This window comes from Heterodontus francisci, unplaced genomic scaffold, assembly GCF_036365525.1.
Source record: "Heterodontus francisci isolate sHetFra1 unplaced genomic scaffold, sHetFra1.hap1 HAP1_SCAFFOLD_209, whole genome shotgun sequence".
NCBI classification, from domain to species: Eukaryota; Metazoa; Chordata; class Chondrichthyes; order Heterodontiformes; family Heterodontidae; genus Heterodontus; species Heterodontus francisci.
In genome coordinates, this window is record NW_027140716.1 from 144,614 (window position 1) to 167,689 (window position 23,076).

Consider the following 23,076-nt stretch of genomic DNA (forward strand, 5'->3'; position numbering starts at 1 on the left):
TGATTTTTTTTTCATGTTTGTGCTTTGGGCTGGAGCATTTCATTATTCGTTCATTTAACACCCTCTTTGCACTAACGCTTTGTCTTTCACCACACCATTAACACACCCTTTGCCTTTGCTCCATGACCTCATTGTCAGTTATTTTCTGTGACCCTCTGTGATATCAACACCTTCCCTACCGTTATCTTTTGCCCCACCCCCACTTTATTTGCTTAAAACCTATTGTATTTCGATCCTTTGCCCGTTCTGATGAAAGGTCTGTGACCTGAAACGTTAACTCTGCTTCTCTCTCCACGGATACTGTCAGACATGCTGAGTATTTTCAGCACTTTTTGTTTTTATTTCAGATTTCCAGCATCTGCAGTATTTTGCTTTGATTATAGACCATCGGATAGCAGATTGTCAACCCCATAAAGACACCTCCCATCCCCCCAAATCCAGACTTAGCCCCCTTACAGAGCCCCCGGGACCCTGGACCACCTTGTAGAGCCCCCAATACCACAGATTCTCTTGCTGAGCCCACAGGACTCAAACCCCCTTTGCAGAGCCCGCGGGACCCCAGACTCCCTTGCACATCTCCAAGGCTCCAGGCCCCCTTATAGAGTCCATGGGACCTCAGACCCTCTTGCAACGTCCCCACGACCCCAGATCCCCTTGCAGAGGCCCCGGAACCCCAGATCCACTTGCAGAGTTCCCAGTACCCCAAACTCACATGCAGAGCTCCAGGACTCCGGATCTCTTACCGAGCCCTGGGACCCGGACTCCTTGCAGAGGCCCCGGACCCCCTTGCAGAAACCGTAGGACCCCGGATCTGCTTGCAGAGCCGCCAGTACCCCGGACCCTCTTGCAAAGCTCCAGGACCCCAAACCCTCTTGCAGAGCCTCCAGGACCCCAGACCCCCTTACAGATCTCCAGGACCTCAGACCCCCCCTGCAGAGCCCCTGGGACCCCGGATCCCCTCGCAGAGGCCCCGTTACACCGGACGCCCTTGCAGATGCCCTGTCACTAGAATAAGACGCATTTTGCGACTGTGGCACGTGGAGCCTGATTGGCGGGATTCACATCTGGATATCCAGGAATGAACGAATCAAGCATGGATTAGTAAGATGGCAATACCTTAGAGAGGAAAGAGAGGCTGGAGATAGGATGATTCTGCAGGCAGAGGGGTCAAGGATTGTTTTATTGAGGAGAAGTTTGATGACAGCAGATTTTAAGGGTGAGACTGACTGAACCTGAGGAGAGAGAACTGTTATCAGCTAACATGGGGACCAGGTAGGTTCTCGGCCTCCTCCATCCGAGAGGCAGCATGCTGAGTTACCAGGGCTGTCGGCTCCTGTACAGTCATGGACTAGAAATACTTGACCCACCTCTGGGCTGCTCTGAGTTTTGTTTATTGATTAATTGAATAATTAATGTAACTGGATATTTCACTGCACGACTGAACTGCTCCCTGAATTTGGACTGCATTGCCCCATAAATAAATGTGTTTGTGCAGCAACTCAAAACCTGCAGCATCCATCCAACCTGTCCAAAGTTATAGAAAGGATCAGTGTAATCCTCAAGATCTTTCCCTGCAACATTACAGGAGAAGAAATATATAACATACATCAACCACAGAAGTATGAAGTTGCCGGAAATGGTGAAGAGTAAAATCACAGACTTCCTTCTGCTCTCCATCTCTGGGTCACTTCGATTCTCTCCCTTGCTCTGACCCCTCAGTCCCTTACGGACTCGACTGGCCACTAAAATGTGTCTGACTGTCAGAGCGTTGAGCAACAGAATTAAAACAAATGGGAGCACTGGGGTTAGACTCACATCAAACCAGTCAAATCCCATCCATCCAGGATCAGTATAATAGCTTGGCTTCATATAACATCCCCACGGTACATTGTTGATTATCTCTCCAGGTTCATTTGTAAAGTAGTAGGCAACGTTTTGTAAACAGAACAGAATGCAGGTTGTTGCAAGAATCACAGCCGCTGTTTTCTCGGTGCAATATTTAGTTTTCAGCTTCTGGCAACAAATGGCCACAAATCGATCAAAGGAGAAAGTGACGGTGAACCAGACTGAACAGTCTGCGGCTTCATAACGGAGGGCAATGATAACACTGCACACAGGGGTGATGGTCAGGAAAGAGTCCGGGAAATAATAATAACTAAGCCGCCACAGTATGACATCAGTAATAATGAGCAGTAGATCTGCCATTGCCATGGCCACCAGGTAGCGAGTGGTGCAGGTGGAGAGTCCGCACTTTCCCCGGGACAGAATCACAATTGCCACTAAATTAACTGTAAGAGAGAGAAGGGAAAAGAGACTGGAAATTACTGATCAAATATTCTCCGTGTCTGACCCAGAGAGTAAGGGATGGATTTTAACATCAAGAATGGGTGAATTGCAAGAGGGTCAGCGTTTAAAACTGAGAAATCTCAACCATGAACTCAAGCCGCTTCCAACCTGCCCATGTCCATGTTTAACAGAGCAGGAACAGGAGGGGAAGACCAATGCACCAAGGAGGTAGGTCAGCCAGCATGTCAAATATTATAATGAGGTTTCAAGTCTCGAACTAAACCTGTTTTACAGATTTACCCTTGACGGGGCAAGTTTCTCCATCACGCACTACCTTCTACACAAAGGCACTCCAAATTGACAATCGCCTCCTCCCTCCGTGATCTACGGGAGTCAAAACTTCAGATCGACACCCCCACTGTTATGTCAACGATTGGACACCCCAAGGGTTAAACCAACCTTCACTCTGCCTAGAATTTGCACCACCTCAGTGTCCGGGTTTGGACCCTCCTGGGATTGGATGATCTCAGTGGATGGGGACCTCTCTTTCAGGATAGGAGATTGGACCGCACCCGATTGGACAACTCCCCCTCGGGATCACGGTTCGGCTATACTCAGCCCGACGGCCTCCTCCACTGTCCACATCATGCGACTGGAAGCCAAGCCTGCCCAATAGGCTTACTGCCAAGTGGGGAACTCAAAGACACACATTCAAATATCATAGCATGCTGAAACCATGGCCTCTCCCACCCGCCAACATATCTGCTGCTGTTAATATGCAGGTCTAAGTATGTGAACGCACTCCAAATACTGAGCCTGCTTTAAATCTGATACAAGCAGTGAACATGCAGCATCTGTGGAGAGAGACACAGAGTTAACAGCTGGAATTTCACAAGGATGCCATATCCCCGCCCACTGGCTAGAAAGCCTCCACCAGTCCACGGTATTTTGCCTGGAACTGAAAGTAATTCCAGATTAAACCTTTTGAAGCAATGATAGGGTCAGAGAAAAGGTGGGTGTGGGGAGCAAAGAACAAGGTGTGTATTCCAGTGGAGGGCAGGACTGATTCAATGACAAACAGTCTGATTGTGCAAGGTGAATGGGACAATTAATGAAAAAGAAGATGGGTCCACAGGAAGAGAAATTGGTTTCAGCTGATAAACAGAGGGGGATGAACACAAGAAAAACATGGCCAATAAGAGACCTCTGTAGTCCAGGAACGTGACGCAGACATTTAGGTAGGCCCTAGGCATGAGGACCAGGTAGTCGGCCGTGTACAGAGAGGGGACCCTCACAGCAATCACCAGCCCATACCTCATTCCTGTGACTCTGGTGTAGCCATAATCTGTTACAAGCACAGGCCATCCGAGAAAATGGCCGTGGTTATGATCGGAAGCTGTTAATTTCAGTGTTGAGTCTGGTAAGCTGTAAATGGGCCAATGAAAAAATATGGTGCTGTTCCTCATTCAGCTTAAAAGTGGAACAGTCCAGGAGGCTGAGGACAGGGAGGTGAGTGTGGGATACAGAATTATAGGGGTAAGTAACCAGAGGCACAGTGTCCTGTTTGCAAACTTAAAGGAAGTGTTCAGCAAAGCAATCACTCATTCTGCATTTCGTCATTTCCAAGGTACAGGTGACTGCATGGTGGGCAATGAATACAGTAACTACATTGGAAGAAGTACAGGTCAATCTCTGTTTCACCTGGATGGAGAGTTTGGGTCCCTGGACAGTGGGAAGGAAGGAGATAAAAGGGCAGCTGTTGCATCTACTACGCTTACATAGGAAGGTGCCAGGCGGGGTGGGGGTGACAGAAGTCTAAACCAGTGTGTTGTAAGGGGCCAGGGACAGGAGTGGATGGGACGATGTATCTGGTGTTGGTTTTAGCTGGACAAGTTGGACATGGCACAGGATGACGTGTTGCATGTGAAGGCTTTTGGAGTGGAAGGTGAGAAAAAGGGGAGAATGGAATAGAGTCCCACAGGAAATTGGATGGGAGAAAGTTCAGTTAAGTAAGAGTGGGTGGGATTATAGTAGATACTGGTGCACAGTCAATCCCCTGAAATGATATTAAAGATGATGAGAGAGGGAAGGGAAGTGCCAGAGATGGACCATGAAAAGTTGAGGGAGGGGCGAAAAAGAGAAGCAATGTTGATTTCTTTCCATTTCAGGGTGAAAGAATTTACTGGAAGAAATGGTGATAAAGGGAACCTGAGTACTTCAGAGCGAGTGAAGGAGAGAGGAATTCCATTGGGAATGGCGCGCAAACAGAGCCAAACCAATAAATTCCAAATGGGGCTCTCTGAATGTGCCCACGGGAGCCGGTCAAGGGAAATTGGCTGGGAAGCGACCTACTGCCGTGGGTCAGGAAAGATCCCCGTCTGCTGTGAGTCAAAGGGCAGCTCGGGTTTACTGGACTTTGCAGCAGAGTTGCGCGGAGTGACATGGACAGAAAGATAAATGGACATCTGGAGAGCAGCTCCGAGCTCAGGAGGAAGGAAGACACACGTGTTGTGGGACAACAGGGGGCAGAATGGAGCAGGTGGCGAGGATTCAGAAACTGAAGAAGTGAGAGGGATGTGAAATAGGAGGAAATAACAGCCAAGAAATAATTAAACGGAATCATCAAACAACTCCAAGTGATTTAAGGTAGAAAGGGGACTGATACTTGATAAAGTACTCAACGGGCAAAGGCTTTCGGAGCTACAGATTCACAAATGATTTAATTTAGAATGGAAGGTTAACAACAGCATAGAAATGCGTTCAAAGCACAGGGGATCATTTCCGGAGGAAGAGAAATACAAGCAGAAATATCTTTTCTCAAGCTAAGAGAAGGCTGAGGGGCTACCTAATAAAGGCTGTAAACATAATAAATCGTTTTGGGAGAGGATACATGGAGATGATCTTGCCACTTGTGATTATAAATCCCATTCATCAATTCATCAATAACATTACCAATATTGAAGTGGTGTCTTTATTGAATCACTGCACAGTTTATTTCATAATTAACAGTTTACTAATGATATTATTTGCTGCAGCCAGACAGATCAATGGATTATATGTAATATTTGTTCCTTAGTTATAGGTGTCTCTCCTCGCAGGGGCATATACTCACTGAGCAAAGGGCAGAGATCACTGCAGGTTATTATCTGTAAAGACTCGGAATCATAATAAGAACAAACCTGTTAAAACCTAATCTGTTGCAGAATTGGAATAGTCACGAACCACAGCCAAACGTTCATCGTGTGTAACAATAAGAAAACAAAACCCAGAACCCATGACCCACAGATTCTCAGCACAGTGCTGGGGAAGGAGATTAACCAGCAGCAGACAGTGTTTGCAGTCACCACACTTCGAGTAAGAATAAGTCATTATGCAGAAGATTAGAATACTGCACCAGTGCTGTGCGGCAGTTTACCTGTCAGTAAATAGTTAACATCTGCTTCCGTTGGTGCAGTTCCGTAGGAAACAGAGCAATATCAATGTATTTCACTGTATATACTTACTACACAACATTTTCAACCAATAGCAAAATTCATCCCCTTCATCACCGATTGCATTCATAAAACACGGAGGCACTGAACAAAAATGTTGTGTCTGTCTTCACAGTAGAAGACATAAGATTCACACAAGAAATAGACGGTAACCACACGCTAAAAAGAGTGAGGAAATTAAGGGCATTAATATCAGCAGAGAAAAAGTATTGGAGAAACTGGAGGGACTAAAATCCAACAAATCTCCAGGACCTGATGGCCTACACCCTGGGGTTCTAAAAGTGATATCTGCAGAGCTAGTGGATGTCCTGGTTACGATTTTCCAAAATTCCTTAGATTCTGAAACTGTTCCATCAGATTAGAAGTTAGCAACTGTTACATTGCTTTTCAAGAAAGGACGAACCTATTGTTAAGGAAGTCTAAACAATGCACTTAGGAGAGCATAGTATGATTAGAACAAGTCAACATGGTTTCACTGAACAGAGATCCTGTTTGGCAGATGAGAGTTATTTGAACATGTAACCAGTAGGGTAGATAAAGAGGAACCAGTAGATGTAGTATAACTGGATCTCCAAAAAGCCATTCGAAAAGGTGCTTCACAAAAGCTCAAGAGGCAAGATAAGGGCTCATGGAGTTGGGGGTAATATATGAGCGTGGATAGAGGATTGGTTAATGGACAGGAAACAAACAGTGGGCATAAATGGGGCATTTTCAAGCTGGCAGGCAATGAATAGTGGAGTGCTGCAATGATCAGTGCTGGGGGTCTCAGCTATTTATAATCTACATCGATGACTTAGATGAAGAGACAGCGATTAATGTATCTAAGTTTGCTGATTATATAAAGCTAGGTGGAAAGGTAAGACATGGGGAGGACACAGAAAGGCTGCAAAGAGATCGTGACGGGTTAACTGAGTGGGCAACAAGACGACAAATGGAATATATGTAGGGATGTGAGAAGTTATTCACATAGGTCATAAGGATATAACGGCAGAATATTTTCGGAAAGGTGTGAAACTTGTAAGTGTCGATGTTCAGAGACTTGGGTGTATTCATACAAGGAACTCAAAGCGTTCACATACAGGTAAAGCAAGCAATTAGGAAGGCGAATGGCATGTTGGCCTTTATTACAATGGGATTAGAGTACAGTAATAAAGAAATCTTGTTACAATTGTACAGGTGTGTGGTGAGATCACATCTGGAATACTGTCTGAAGTTTGGGTCTCCATATTTAAGAAATGATATACTTGCATTGGAGGCAACAGAGAGAAGGTTCAATAATTTGGTCCCTAGTTGAGGGGGTTGTGCTATGATGAAAGGCTGCCTGTAATTTGTGCCTGTATTCTTTGGAGTTTAGAATAATGAGAGGCGATCTAATTGAAACATGCAAGATTCTGAAGGGGCTGAGAGGGTAAAAGCTGAAAGATGGTTTTCCACTGGTCGGGGAATCTAAAACACGGGGGCACAGTCTCAGGATAAGGGACAGGTCATTTAGCTCTGAGATGAGAAAAAATTATTTCACTCAAAGGGTTGTGAATACTTGGAATTTTCGACACCAGAGGGTTGTGGATGTTCCATCATTGAAAACAGTTAAGGCTGGAATAGATACATTTTTGGTCTCACAGTGAATCAAGGGATATGGTGAATGGGCAGGAAGGTGAAGTTTAAACCCTAGATCAGCCATGATTGTATTGAATGTCGGAGCAGGCTCCATAGGACATTGGATCTACTTCTATCTTATTTCTTGTGTTCTCTTGTTTTTGTTTTTCTGGAGGAAACTCCCTGGAGCGGAGAGATTAGTGATCCTGATAGAATGATTTCAAAGTAGAACCCATTTGTTCCACTCCTGTTAGTGACCCACATTCAGTACATTTCTACAATGGCAGCTATTCTCAGAAATACATGGTCACTGGGGTCAGGTGCTCCACTCCTGTTAGTGATCCACACTCAGTACAATTCTACAATGACAGGTACTCTCAGTAATACATAGTCACTGGGGTCAGGTGCTCCACTCCTGTTAGTGATCCACACTCAGTACAATTCTACAATGACAGGTACTCTCAGTAATACATAGTCACTGGGGTCAGGTGCTCCACTCCGGTTAGTGATCCACACTCAGTACAATTCTACAATGGCAGCTATTCTCAGAAATACATAGTCACTGGGGTCAGGTGCTCCACTCCTGTTAGTGATCCACACTCAGTACAATTCTACAATGGCAGCTATTCTCAGAAATACATGGTCACTGGGGTCAGGTGCTCCACTCCTGTTAGTGATCCACACTCAGTACAATTCTACAATGACAGGTACTCTCAGTAATACATAGTCACTGGGGTCAGGTGCTCCACTCCTGTTAGTGATCCACACTCAGTACAATTCTACAATGGCAGCTATTCTCAGAAATACATGGTCACTGGGGTCAGGTGCTCCACTCCTGTTAGTGATCCACACTCAGTACAATTCTACAATGACAGGTACTCTCAGTAATACATAGTCACTGGGGTCAGGTGCTCCACTCCTGTTAGTGATCCACACTCAGTACAATTCTACAATGACAGGTACTCTCAGTAATACATAGTCACTGGGGTCAGGTGCTCCACTCCTGCTAGTGATCCACACTCAGTACAATTCTACAATGGCAGCTATTCTCAGAAATACATGGTCACTGGGGTCAGGTGCTCCACTCCTGTTAGTGATCCACACTCAGTACAATTCTACAATGACAGGTACTCTCAGTAATACATAGTCACTGGGGTCAGGTGCTCCACTCCTGTTAGTGATCCACACTCAGTACAATTCTACAATGACAGGTACTCTCAGTAATACATAGTCACTGGGGTCAGGTGCTCCACTCCGGTTAGTGATCCACACTCAGTACAATTCTACAATGGCAGCTATTCTCAGAAATACATAGTCACTGGGGTCAGGTGCTCCACTCCTGTTAGTGATCCACACTCAGTACAATTCTACAATGGCAGCTATTCTCAGAAATACATGGTCACTGGGGTCAGGTGCTCCACTCCTGTTAGTGATCCACACTCAGTACAATTCTACAATGACAGGTACTCTCAGTAATACATAGTCACTGGGGTCAGGTGCTCCACTCCTGTTAGTGATCCACACTCAGTACAATTCTACAATGGCAGCTATTCTCAGAAATACATGGTCACTGGGGTCAGGTGCTCCACTCCTGTTAGTGATCCACACTCAGTACAATTCTACAATGACAGGTACTCTCAGTAATACATAGTCACTGGGGTCAGGTGCTCCACTCCTGTTAGTGATCCACACTCAGTACAATTCTACAATGACAGGTACTCTCAGTAATACATAGTCACTGGGGTCAGGTGCTCCACTCCTGCTAGTGATCCACACTCAGTACAATTCTACAATGGCAGCTATTCTCAGAAATACATGGTCACTGGGGTCAGGTGCTCCACTCCTGTTAGTGATCCACACTCAGTACAATTCTACAATGACAGGTACTCTCAGTAATACATAGTCACTGGGGTCAGGTGCTCCACTCCTGTTAGTGATCCACACTCAATACAATTCTACAATGACAGGTACTCTCAGTAATACATAGTCACTGGGGTCAGGTGCTCTACTCCTGTTAGTGATCCACACTCAGTACAATTCTACAATGACAGGTACTCTCAGTAATACATAGTCACTGGGGTCAGGTGCTCCACTCCTGTTAGTGATCCACACTCAGTACAATTCTACAATGACAGGTACTCTCAGTAATACATAGTCACTGGGGTCAGGTGCTCCACTCCTGTTAGTGATCCACACTCAGTACAATTCTACAATGACAGGTACTCTCAGTAATACATAGTCACAGGGGTCAGGTGCTCCACTCCTGTTAGTGATCCACACTCAGTACAATTCTACAATGACAGGTACTCTCAGTAATACATAGTCACTGGGGTCAGGTGCTCCACTCCTGTTAGTCACCCACACTCAGTACAATTCTACAATGGCAGGTACTCTCAGTAATACATAGTCACAGGGGTCAGGTGCTCCACTCCGGTTAGTCACCCACACTCAATGCAATTCTACAGTGACAGATATTCGCAGTAATACATAGTCATTGTGATCAAGTGTTCCACCTCGGTTAGTGATGCACACTCAATACAATTCTGCAGTGACAAATGCTCCCATTAATACCTTCCCTCAGAAATGTGCTTGTGCTAATTTTTCTTTAATTCATTCATGGGATGTTGGCGACGCTGGCCAGGCCAGCATTTATTGCCCAACCCTAATTGCCCTTGAGAAGGTGGTGGTGAGCTGCCTTCTTGAACCGCTGCAGTCCATGTGGGGTAGGTACACCCACAGTGCTGTTAGGAAGGGAGTTCCAGGATTTTGACCCAGCGACAGTGAAGGAACGGCGATATAGTTCCAAGTCAGGATGGTGTGTGATGTGGAGGGGAACTTGCAGGTGGTGGTATTCCCATGTATTTGCTGCCCTTGTCCTTCTAGTTGGTTTAGTTCACGGGTTTGGAAGGTGCTGTCTAAGGAGCATTGGTGCATTGCTGCAGTGCATCTTGTAGATGGTACACACTGCTGCCATTGTGCGTCGGTGGTGGAGGGAGTGAATGTTTGTGGAAGGGGTGTCAATCAAGTGGGCTGCTTTGTCCTGGATGGTGTTGAGCTTCTTGAGTGTTGTTGGAGCTGCACCCATCCAGGCAAGTGGAGAGTATTCCATCACACTCCTGACTTGTGCCTTGTAGATGGTGGACAGGATTTGGGGAGTCAGGAGGTGAGTTACTCGCCTCAGGATTCCTAGCCTCTGACCTGCTTTTGTAGCAATGGTCTTTTTCAACTGTACACAATGTTTAGATAAAGACAATAACTTGATAATACAGCAAGACTGTAAGCTACAAACTGAGGGGTAATTTCAGTTAAGGTTATGTAATCAATCTGCAGACATAATTCAAGATATTTGACTTAATGAAATGATTTCACTGATCGGGTGTCTGCATAACAAGTCGACAAATGTGTCACGTCATCAGTCACAAACGAAATCTAGAGACCAGCTCACACACAGATTTACACAGCCTCAGTGGGTATAGTGACAGTGACAGTGACAGATACTCACAGTAATACATAGTCATTGCGATCAGATGTTCCACCTCGGGTTAGTGACGCACACTCAACACAATTCTGCAGATGCTCCCAGGAATACCTTCCCTCAGAAATGTGCTTGTGCTAAATGGTCTTTTTCAACCGGTACACAATGTTTAGGTCAAGACAATAACTTGATAATACAGCAAGACTGTAAGATACAAGCCGAGGTTTAATTTCAGTTCAGTTATGTAATCAATCTGCAGACATAATTCAAGATATCTGACTTAATGAAATGATTTCGCTGATCGGGTGTCTGCATAACAAGTCGACAAATGTGGAACATTATCAGTCACAAACCAAATCTAGATATCAGCTCACACACAGATTTACACAGCCTCAGTGGGTATAGTTACTTACCAGGAGCACCAATAATAGCAAGGATAATAAAGTATATTTTCTGGATACTGTTAATTGGTTGATGCATTTTCTGTGTGAACTGACTTGTCAGCTATGTGCTGCACACAATTTATCTGTATTAAACTCTGAAACGGTACAGTCCCAGAGCTTTAAATTTATACTTTTCAGGAACTCCACGGGGATATTGAGGTTGCAACTTGCATCATATGAATCTGTATATATGCAAATTTTAGATTTTAAACAAATAGATTACGACAGATGAGCTAAGTCCCTGTTGTGATGAAATATATATAGCACTGAGATTGAATTCGAACAATCCAAAGATTGGAGGGTTTAGATCACATTAATTAACTCATTATAATTAGAAGCTTTATTCTCTCAATAATTGTGATGTTCATTGAACACCATCAGACACATCTGTATTTCTCATATTGATTCAGTGGTGACTTTCACTCTGCTGTGCCCATTCAGTAATTCAATTCCGAATGTTAGTGAGCTGTCACAGGGTTGTTATACTATATTCTGGGATGTGGCTGCTCACTTTAACTGTGAAAAATCAGTTAAATAATTAAAGGAAATGGTGCCTAGATATCCTCAACTGATACAGTCCAGCAAACTCATACAGATTCTCAACTTCATACAGCCATTCAAACAACTACAGCCTCTCAAACAAATACAGTCCCTCAAACTAATAGAGCCTCACGAAATAATACTGATCCTCAAACAAACACAGCCCCTCAAACAAATACAGCCCCTCAAACAAATACAGCCTCTCAAACAAATACAGCCCCTCAAACAAATACAGTCCCTCAAACAAATACAGCCCCTCAAACAAATACAGCCTCTCAAACAACTACAGCCTCTCAAACAAATACAGTCCCTCAAACAAATACAGCCTCTCAAACAACTACAGCCTCTCAAACAAATACAGCCCCTCAAACAAATACAGCCTCTCAAACAAATACAGCCCCTCAAACAAATACAGACCCTCAAACAAATACAGCCTCTCAAACAAATACAGCCTCTCAAACAACTACAGCCTCTCAAACAAATACAGCCTCTCAAACAAATACAGCCTCTCAAACAAATACAGCCTCTCAAACAAATACAGCCACTCAATCAAATTCAGCCCCTCAAACAAATACAGCCTGTCAAACAACTACAGCCTGTCAAACAACTACAGCCTGTCAAACAACTACAGCCTCTCAAACAAATACAGTCCCTCAAACAAATACAGTCCCTCAAACAAATACAGCCTCTCAAACAAATACAGCCTCTCAAACAACTACAGCCTCTCAAACAAATACAGCCTCTCAAACAACTACAGCCTCTCAAACAAATACAGCCTCTCAAACAAATACAGCCACTCAAACAAATACAGCCCCTCAAACAAATACAGCCTGTCAAACAACTACAGCCTCTCAAACAAATACAGTCCCTCAAACTAATAGAGCCTCATGAAATAATACTGATCCTCAAACAAATACAGCCCCTCAAACAAATACAGCCTCTCAAACAAATACAACCGCTCAAACAAATACAGCCTCTCAAACAAATAAAGCCCCTCAAACAAATACAGCCTCTCAAACAAATACAGCCCCTCAAACAAATACAGCCCCTCAAACAAATACAGCCTCTCAAACAAATACAGCCACTCAAACAAATACAGTCCCTCAAACAAATACAGCCTGTCAAACAACTACAGCCTCTCAAACAAATACAGTCCCTCAAACAAATACAGCCTCTCAAACAAATACAGCCTCTCAAACAACTACAGCCTCTCAAACAAATACAGCCTCTCAAACAACTACAGCCTCTCAAACAAATACAGCCTCTCAAACAAATACAGCCTCTCAAACAAATACAGCCCCTCAAACAAATACAGCCTGTCAAACAACTACAGCCTCTCAAACAAATACAGCCCCTCAAACAAATACAGCCCCTCAAACAAATACAGTCCCATAAACTAATAGAGCCCCAACAAATAATACAGATCCTCAAACAAATACAGCCCCTCAAACAAATACAGCCCCTCAAACAAATACAGCCTCTCAAACAAATACAGTCCCTCAAACTAAGAGAGCCTCTCAAACAAATACAGCCCCTCAAACAAATACAGCCCCTCAAACAAATACAGCCCCTCAAACAAATACAGCCTCTCAAACAAATACAGCCCCTCAAACAAATACAGTCCCTCAAACAAATACAGCCCCTCAAACAAATACAGACACTCAAACAAATACAGCCCCTCAAACAAATAAAGTCCCTCAAACAAATACAGCCTCTCAAACAAATACAGCCCCTCAAACAAATACAGACCCTCAAACAAATACAGCCTCTCAAACAAATACAGCCTCTCAAACAAATACAGCCTCTCAAACAACTACAGCCTCTCAAACAACTACAGCCTCTCAAACAAATACAGCCTCTCAAACAACTACAGCCTCTCAAACAAATACAGCCTCTCAAACAAATACAGCCACTCAAACAAATACAGCCCCTCAAACAAATACAGCCTGTCAAACAACTACAGCCTCTCAAACAAATACAGTCCCTCAAACAAATACAGCCTCTCAAACAAATACAGCCTCTCAAACAACTACAGCCTCTCAAACAAATACAGCCTCTCAAACAACTACAGCCTCTCAAACAACTACAGCCTCTCAAACAAATACAGCCACTCAAACAAATACAGCCCCTCAAACAAATACAGCCTGTCAAACAACTACAGCCTCTCAAACAAATACAGTCCCTCAAACTAATAGAGCCTCATGAAATAATACTGATCCTCAAACAAATACAGCCCCTCAAACAAATACAGCCTCTCAAACAAATACAACCGCTCAAACAAATACAGCCTCTCAAACAAATACAGCCTCTCAAACAAATACAGCCCCTCAAACAAATACAGCCTCTCAAAGAAATACAGCCCCTCAAACAAATACAGCCCCTCAAACAAATACAGCCTCTCAAACAAATACAGCCACTCAAACAAATACAGCCCCTCAAACAAATACAGCCCGTCAAACAACTACAGCCTCTCAAACAAATACAGCCTCTCAAACAACTACAGCCTCTCAAACAAATACAGCCTCTCAAACAAATACAGCCTCTCAAACAAATACAGCCACTCAAACAAATACAGCCCGTCAAACAAATACAGCCTGTCAAACAACTACAGCCTCTCAAACAAATACAGTCCCTCAAACTAATAGAGCCTCACGAAATAATACTGATCCTCAAACAAATACAGCCCCTCAAACAAATACAGCCTCTCAAACAAATACAACCGCTCAAACAAATACAGCCCCTCAAACAAATACAGCCTCTCAAACAAATACAACCGCTCAAACAAATACAGCCTCTCAAACAAATACAGCCCCTCAAACAAATACAGCCTCTCAAACAAATACAGCCCCTCAAACAAATACAGCCCCTCAAACAAATACAGCCCCTCAAACAAATACAGCCCCTCAAACAAATACAGCCCCTCAAACAAATACAGCATCTCAAACAAATACAGCCACTCAAACAAATACAGCCCCTCAAACAAATACAGCCTGTCAAACAACTACAGCCTCTCAAACAAATACAGTCCCTCAAACAAATACAGCCTCTCAAACAAATACAGCCTCTCAAACAACTACAGCCTCTCAAACAAATACAGCCTGTCAAACAACTACAGCCTCTCAAACAAATACAGCCTCTCAAACAAATACAGCCTGTCAAACAACTACAGCCTCTCAAACAAATACAGTCCCTCAAACTAATAGAGCCTCACGAAATAATACTGATCCTCAAACAAATACAGCCCCTCAAACAAATACAGCCTCTCAAACAAATACAACCGCTCAAACAAATACAGCCTCTCAAACAAATACAGCCCCTCAAACAAATACAGCCTCTCAAACAAATACAGCCCCTCAAACAAATACAGCCTCTCAAACAAATACAGCCCCTCAAACAAATACAGCCTCTCAAACAAATACAGCCCCTCAAACAAATACAGTCCCTCAAACAAACACAGCCCCTCAAACAAATACAGCCTCTCAAACAAATACAGCCCCTCAAACAAATAAAGTCCCTCAAACAAATACAGCCTCTCAAACAAATACAGCCTCTCAAACAAATACAACCGCTCAAACAAATACAGCCTCTCAAACAAATACAGTCCCACAAACAAATACAGCCTCTCAAACAAATACAGTCCCTCAAACTAATAGAGCCCCACCAAATAATGCAGCCTCTCAAACAAATACAGCCTCTCAAACAAATACAGCCGCACAAACAAATACAGTCCCTCAAACAAATACAGCCCCTCAAACAAATACTGTCCCTCAAACAAATACAGCCCCTCAAACAAGTACTGTCCCTCAAACAAATACAGCCTCTCAAACAAATACAGCCTTTCAAACAAATACAGCCTCTCAAACAAATATAGCCTTTCAAACAAATACAGATCCTCAAACAAATACAGTCCCTCAAACAAATACAGCCCCTCAAACAAATACTGTCCCTCAAACAAATACAGCCTATCAAACAAATACAGCCTTTCAAACAAATACAGCCTCTCAAACAAATACGGCCCCTCAAACAAATACAGCCTCTCAAACAAATACAGCCTCTCAAACAAATACTGTGCCTCAAACAAATACAGCCTTTCAAACAAATACAGCCTTTCAAACAAATACAGCCTCTCAAACAAATACAGCCTCTCAAACAAATACAGCCTCTCAAACAAATACAGCCCCTCAAACAAATACAGCCTCTCAAACAAATACAGCCCCTCAAACAAGTACAGCCTTTCAAACAAATACAGCCTTTCAAACAAATACAGCCTCTCAAACAACTACAGCCTCTCAAACAAATACAGCCTCTCAAACAACGACAGCCTCTCAAACAAATACAGCCCCTCAAACAAATACAGCCCCTCAAACAAATACAGCCCCTCAAACAAATACAGCCCCTCAAACAAATACAGCCTGTCAAACAACTACAGCCTCTCAAACAAATACAGTCCATCAAACTAATAGAGCCTCACGAAATAATACTGATCCTCAAACAAATACAGCCCCTCAAACAAATACAGCCTCTCAAACTAATACAGATCCTCGAACAAATACAGCCCCTCAAACAAATACAGATCCTCAAACAAATACAGCCTCTCGAACAAATACAGCCCCTCAAACAAATACAGCCCCTCAAACAAATACAGTCCCATAAACTAATAGAGCCCCAACAAATAATACAGATCCTCAAACAAATACAGCCTCTCAAACAAATACAGCCCCTCAAACAAAAACAGCCTCTCAAACTAATAGAGCCCCACCAAATAATACAGCCTCTCAAACAAATACCGGCTCTCAAACAAATACAGATCCTCAAACAAATACAGCCTCTCAAACAAATAAAGTCCTACAAACTAATAGAGCCCCAACAAATAATACAGATCCTCAAACAAATACAGCCTCTCAAACAAATACAGCCTCTCAAACAAATACAGTCCTACAAACTAATAGAGCCCCAACAAATAATACAGATCCTCAAACAAATACAGCCCCTCAAACAAATACGGCCTCTCAAACAAACACAGCCTCTCAAACAAATACAGCCCCTCAAACAAATACAGCCTTTCAAACAAATACAGTCCCTCAAACAAATACAGCCCCTCAAACAAATACAGTCCCTCAAATTAATAGAGCCCCAACAAATAATACAGATCCTCAAACAAATACAGCCCCTCAAACAAATACAGCCCCTCAAACAAATACAGCCTCTCAAACAAATACAGTCCCTCAAATTAATAGAGCCCCAACAAATAATACAGATCCTCAAACAAATACAGCCCCTCAAACAAATACAGCCCCTCAAACAAATACAGCCCCTCAAACAAATACAGCCTCTCAAACAAATACAGTCCCTCAAACTAAGAGAGCCTCTCAAACAAATACAGCCCCTCAAATTAATAGAGCCCCAACAAATAATACAGATCCTCAAACAAATACAGCCCCTCAAACAAATACAGCCTCTCAAACAAATACAGCTCCTCAAACAAATACAGCCTCTCAAACAAATACAGCTCCTCAAACAAATACAGCCCCTCAAACAAATACAGCCTCTCAAACAAATACAGCTCCTCAAACAAAGACAGCCTCTCAAACAAATACAACCCCTCAAACAAATACAGCCCCTCAAACAAATACAGCCTCTCAAACAAATACAGCTCCTCAAACAAATACAGCCTCTCAAACAAATACAACCCCTCAAACAAATACAGCCTCTCAAACAAATACAACCCCTCAAACAAATACAGATCCTCAAACAAATACAGCCCCTCAAATAAATACAGCCCCTCAAACAAATACAGCCCCTCAAACAAATACAGCCCCTCAAACAAATACAGCCCCTCAAACAAATACAGTCCCTCAAACAAATACAGCCTCAACAAATAATACAGATCCTCAAGCAAATACAGCCCCTCAAACAAATACAGCCCCTCAAACAAATACAGCCCCTCAAACAAATACAGCCTCTCAAACAAATACAGACTCTCAAACAAATACAGCCCCTCAAACAAGTACAGTCCCTCAAACTAATAGACACTCTCAAACAAATACAGCCTCTCAAACAAATACAACCCCTCAAACAAATACAGATCCTCAAACAAATACAGCCCCTCAAATAAATACAGCCCCTCAAACAAATACAGCCCCTCAAACAAATACAGCCCCTCAAACAAATACAGTTCCTCAAACTAACAGAGCCTCAACAAATAATACAGATCCTCAAGCAAATACAGCCCCTCAAACAAATACAGCCCCTCAAACAAATACAGCCTCTCAAACAAATACAGACTCTCAAACAAATACAGCCCCTCAAACAAGTACAGTCCCTCAAACTAATAGACACTCTCAAACAAATACAGACTCTCAAACAAATACAGCCCCTCAAACAAATACAGCTCCTCAAACAAATACAGACTCTCAAATAAATACAGTCCCTCAAACAAATACAGCTCCTCAAACAAATACAGATCATCAAACAAATACAGCCCTTCAAACAAATACAGTCCCTCAAACAAATACAGCCTTTCAAACAGATACAGCCCCTCAAACAGATACAGCCCCTCAAACAAATACAGCCTCTCAAACAAATACAGCCCCTCAAACAAATACAGCCCCTCAAACAAATACAGCCCCTCAAACAAATACAGCCCCTCAAACAACTACAGCCTCTCAAACAAATACAGTCCCTCAAACAAATACAGCCTCTCAAACAACAACAGCCTCTCAAACAAATACAGCCCCTCAAACAAATACAGCCCCTCAAACAAATACAGCCTCTCAAACAAATACAGCCTCTCAAACAAATACAGCCTCTCAAACAACTACAGCCTCTCAAACAAATACAGCCCCTCAAACAAATACAGCCCCTCAAACAAATACAGTCCCTCAAACTAATAGAGCCTCACGAAATACTACTGATCCTCAAACAAATACAGCCCCTCAAACAAATACAGCCTCTCAAACAAATACAGCCTCTCAAACAAATACAACCGCTCAAACAAATACAGCCTCTCAAACAAATACAGCCCCTCAAACAAATACAGCCTCTCAAACAAATACAGCCCCTCAAACAAATACAGCCTCTCAAACAAATAGAGCCCCTCAAACAAATACAGCCTCTCAAACAAATACAGTCCCACAAACAAATACAGCCCCTCAAACAAATACAGCCTCTCAAACAAATACAGCCCCTCAAACAAATACAGTCCCTCAAACAAATACAGCCTCTCAAACAAATACAGCCTCTTAAACAAATACAGCCCCTCAAACAAATACAGCCTCTCAAACAAATACAGCCTCTCAAACAAATACAGCCCCCCAAACAAATACAGCCTCTCAAACAAATACAGCCCCTCAAACAAATACTGTCCCTCAAACAAATACAGCCTCTCAAACAAATACAGTCCCTCAAACTAATAGAGCCCCACCAAATAATACAGCCTCTCAAACAAATACAGCATCTCAAACAAATACAGCCCCTCAAACAAATACAGCCCCTCAAACAAATAATGTCCCTCAAACAAATACAGTCCCTCAAACAAATACAGCCCCTCAAACAAATACTGTCCCTCAAACAAATAGAGCCCCTCAAACAAATACTGTCCCTCAAACAAATACAGCCTCTCAAACAGATACAGCCTTTCAAACAAATACAGCCTCTCAGACAAATACAGCCTTTCAAACAAATACAGATCCTCAAACAAATACAGTCCCTCAAACAAATACAGCCCCTCAAACAAATACTGTCCCTCAAACAAATACAGCCCCTCAAACAAATACTGTCCCTCAAACAAATACAGCCTCTCAAGCAAATACAGCCTTTCAAACAAATACAGCCTTTCAAACAAATACAGCCCCTCAAACAAATACTGCCCTTCAAACAAATACAGCCTCTCAAACAAATACAGCCCCTCAAACAAATACAGCCTCTCAAACAAATAAAGCCTCTCAAACAAATAAAGGCCCTCAAACAAATACAGCCTCTCAAACAAATACAGCCCCTCAAACAAATACCGTCCCTCAAACAAATACAGCCTCTCAAACAAATACAGCCTTTCAAACAAATACAGCCTCTCAAACAAATACAGCCTCTCAAACAAATACAGCCCCTCAAACAAATACTGCCTCTCAAACAAATACAGCCCCTCAATCAAATACAGCCTTTCAAACAAATACTGTCCCTCAAACAAATACAGCCTCTCAAACAAATACAGCCTCTCAAACAAATACAGCCTTTCAAACTAATACAGCCCCTCAAACAAATACAGCCTCTCAAACAAATACAGCCTTTCAAACAAATACAGCCCCTCAAACAAATACAGCCCCTCAAGCAAATACAGCCTCTCAAACAAATGCAGCCTTTCAAACAAATACAGCCTCTCAAACAAATACAGCCTCTCAAACAAATACAGCCTTTCAAACAAATACAGCCCCTCAAACAAATACAGCCCCTCAAACAAATACAGCCTCTCAAACAAATACAGCCCCTCAAACAAATACAGCCTCTCAAACAAATACAGCCCCTCAAACAAATACAGCCTTTCAAACAAATACAGCCCCTCAAACAAATACAGCCCCTCAAACAAATACAGCCCCTCAAACAAATACAGCCTCTCAAACAAATACAGCCTCTCAAACAAATGCAGCCTTTCAAACAAATACAGCCCCTCAAACAAATACAGCCCCTCAAACAAATACAGATCCTCAAACAAATACAGCCCCTCAAACAAATACAGCCTCTCAAACAAATACATCCCCTCAAACAAATACGGCCCCTCAAACAAATACAGCCTCTCAAACTAATAGAGCCCCACCAAATAATACAGATCCTCAAACAAATACAGCCTATCAAACAAATACAGCCCCTCAAACAAATACAGCCTCTCAAACAAATACAGCCTCTCAAACAAATACAGCCCCTCAAACAAATACAGTCTCTCAAACGAATACAGCCCCTCAAACAAATACAGCCTCTCAAACAAATACAGATCCTCAAACAAATACAGCCCCTCAAACAAATACAGCCCCTCAAACAAATACAGCCTCTCAAACAAATACAGCCTCTCAAACAAATACAGCCCCTCAAACAAATACAGCCTCTCAAACAAATACAGCCCCTCAAACAAATACAGCCTCTCAAACAAATACAGTCCCTCAAACAAATACAGCCCCTCAAACAAATACAGCCTCTCAAACAAATACAGCCCCTCAAACAAATACAGTCCCTCAAACAAATACAGTCCCTCAAACAAATACAGCCTCTCAAACAAATACAGCCTCTTAAACAAATACAGCCCCTCAAACAAATACAGCCTCTCAAACAAATACAGCCTCTCAAACAAATACAGCCTCTCAAACAAATACAGCCTCTCAAACAAAAACAGCCTCTCAAACAAATACAGCCTCTCAAACAAATACAGCCCCCCAAACAAATACAGCCTCTCAAACAAATACAGCCCCTCAAACAAATACTGTCCCTCAAACAAATACAGCCTCTCAAACAAATACAGTCCCTCAAACTAATAGAGCCCCACCAAATAATACAGCCTCTCAGACAAATACAGCCTCTCAAACAAATACAGCCCCTCAAACAAATACAGCCCCTCAAACAAATACTGTCCCTCAAACAAATACAGCCCCTCAAACAAATACAGCCCCTCAAACAAATACTGTCCCTCAAACAAATAGAGCCCCTCAAACAAATACTGTCCCTCAAACAAATACAGCCTCTCAAACAGATACAGCCTTTCAAACAAATACAGCCTCTCAGACAAATACAGCCTTTCAAACAAATACAGATCCTCAAACAAATACAGTTCCTCAAACAAATACAGCCCCTCAAACAAATACTGTCCCTCAAACAAATACAGCCCCTCAAACAAATACTGTCCCTCAAACAAATACAGCCTCTCAAGCAAATACAGCCTTTCAAACAAATACAGCCTTTCAAACAAATACAGCCTCTCAAACAAATTCAGCCTCTCAAACAAATACAGCCTCTCAAACAAATACAGCTCCTCAAACAAATACAGCTCCTCAAACAAATACAGCCTCTCAAACAAATACAGCCCCTCAAACAAATACAGCTCCTCAAACAAATACAGCCTCTCAAACAAATACAGCCCCTCAAACAAATACAGTCCCTCAAACAAATACAGCCTCTCAAACAAATACAGCTCCTCAAACAAATACAACTCCTCAAACAAATACAGCCTCTCAAACAAATACAGCCCCTCAAACAAATACAGCTCCTCAAACAAATACAGCCTCTCAAACAAATACAGCCCCTCAAACAAATACAGTCCCTCAAACTAATAGACCCTCTCAAACAAATACAGACTCTCAAACAAATACAGCCCCTCAAACAAATACAGCTCCTCAAACAAATACAGCTCCTCAAACAAATACAGACTCTCAAATAAATACAGTCCCTCAAATACAGCTCCTCAAACAAATACAGCCCCTGAAACAAATACCGTCCCTCAAACAAATACAGCCTCTCAAACAAATACAGCCTTTCAAACAAATACAGCCTTTCAAACAAATACAGCCTCTCAAACAAATACAGCCTCTCAAACAAATACAGCCCCTCAAACAAATACAGCCCCTCAAACAAATACAGCCTCTCAAACAAATACAGCCCCTCAAACAAATACAGCCTTTCAAACAAATACTGTCCCTCAAACAAATACAGCCTCTCAAACAAATACAGCCTCTCAAACAAATACAGCCTTTCAAACTAATACAGCCCCTCAAACAAATACAGCCTCTCAAACAAATACAGCCCCTCAAGCAAATACAGCCTCTCAAACAAATGCAGCCTTTCAAACAAATACAGCCTCTCAAACAAATACAGCCTCTCAAACAAATACAGCCTCTCAAACAAATACAGCCTTTCAAACAAATACAGCCCCTCAAACAAATACAGCCCCTCAAACAAATACAGCCTCTCAAACAAATACAGCCCCTCAAACAAATACAGCCTCTCAAACAAATACAGCCCCTCAAACAAATACAGCCTTTCAAACAAATACAGCCCCTCAAACAAATACAGCCCCTCAAACAAATACAGCCTCTCATACAAATACAGCCTCTCAAACAAATACAGCCTTTCAAACAAATACAGCCCCTCAAACAAATACAGCCCCTCAAACAAATACAGATCCTCAAACAAATACAGCCCCTCAAACAAATACAGCCTCTCAAACAAATACATCCCCTCAAACAAATACAGCCCCTCAAACAAATAC

The 23,076-nt window shown here is 42.6% G+C and overlaps 1 protein-coding gene across 1 annotated transcript; it reads right to left on the bottom strand.

The window, feature by feature from the left end:
- Positions 1-1,341: 1,341 nt before the first annotated feature.
- LOC137360543 (probable G-protein coupled receptor 139) lies at positions 1,342-11,328 on the bottom strand. The gene is made up of 2 exons (XM_068025947.1): positions 11,262-11,328; positions 1,342-2,288 (listed from the first exon to the last, which is right to left on the bottom strand). Exons 1-2 carry the CDS (start codon positions 11,326-11,328, stop codon positions 1,342-1,344), a joined length of 1,014 nt encoding a protein of 337 aa, XP_067882048.1.
- Positions 11,329-23,076: the final 11,748 nt, after the last annotated feature.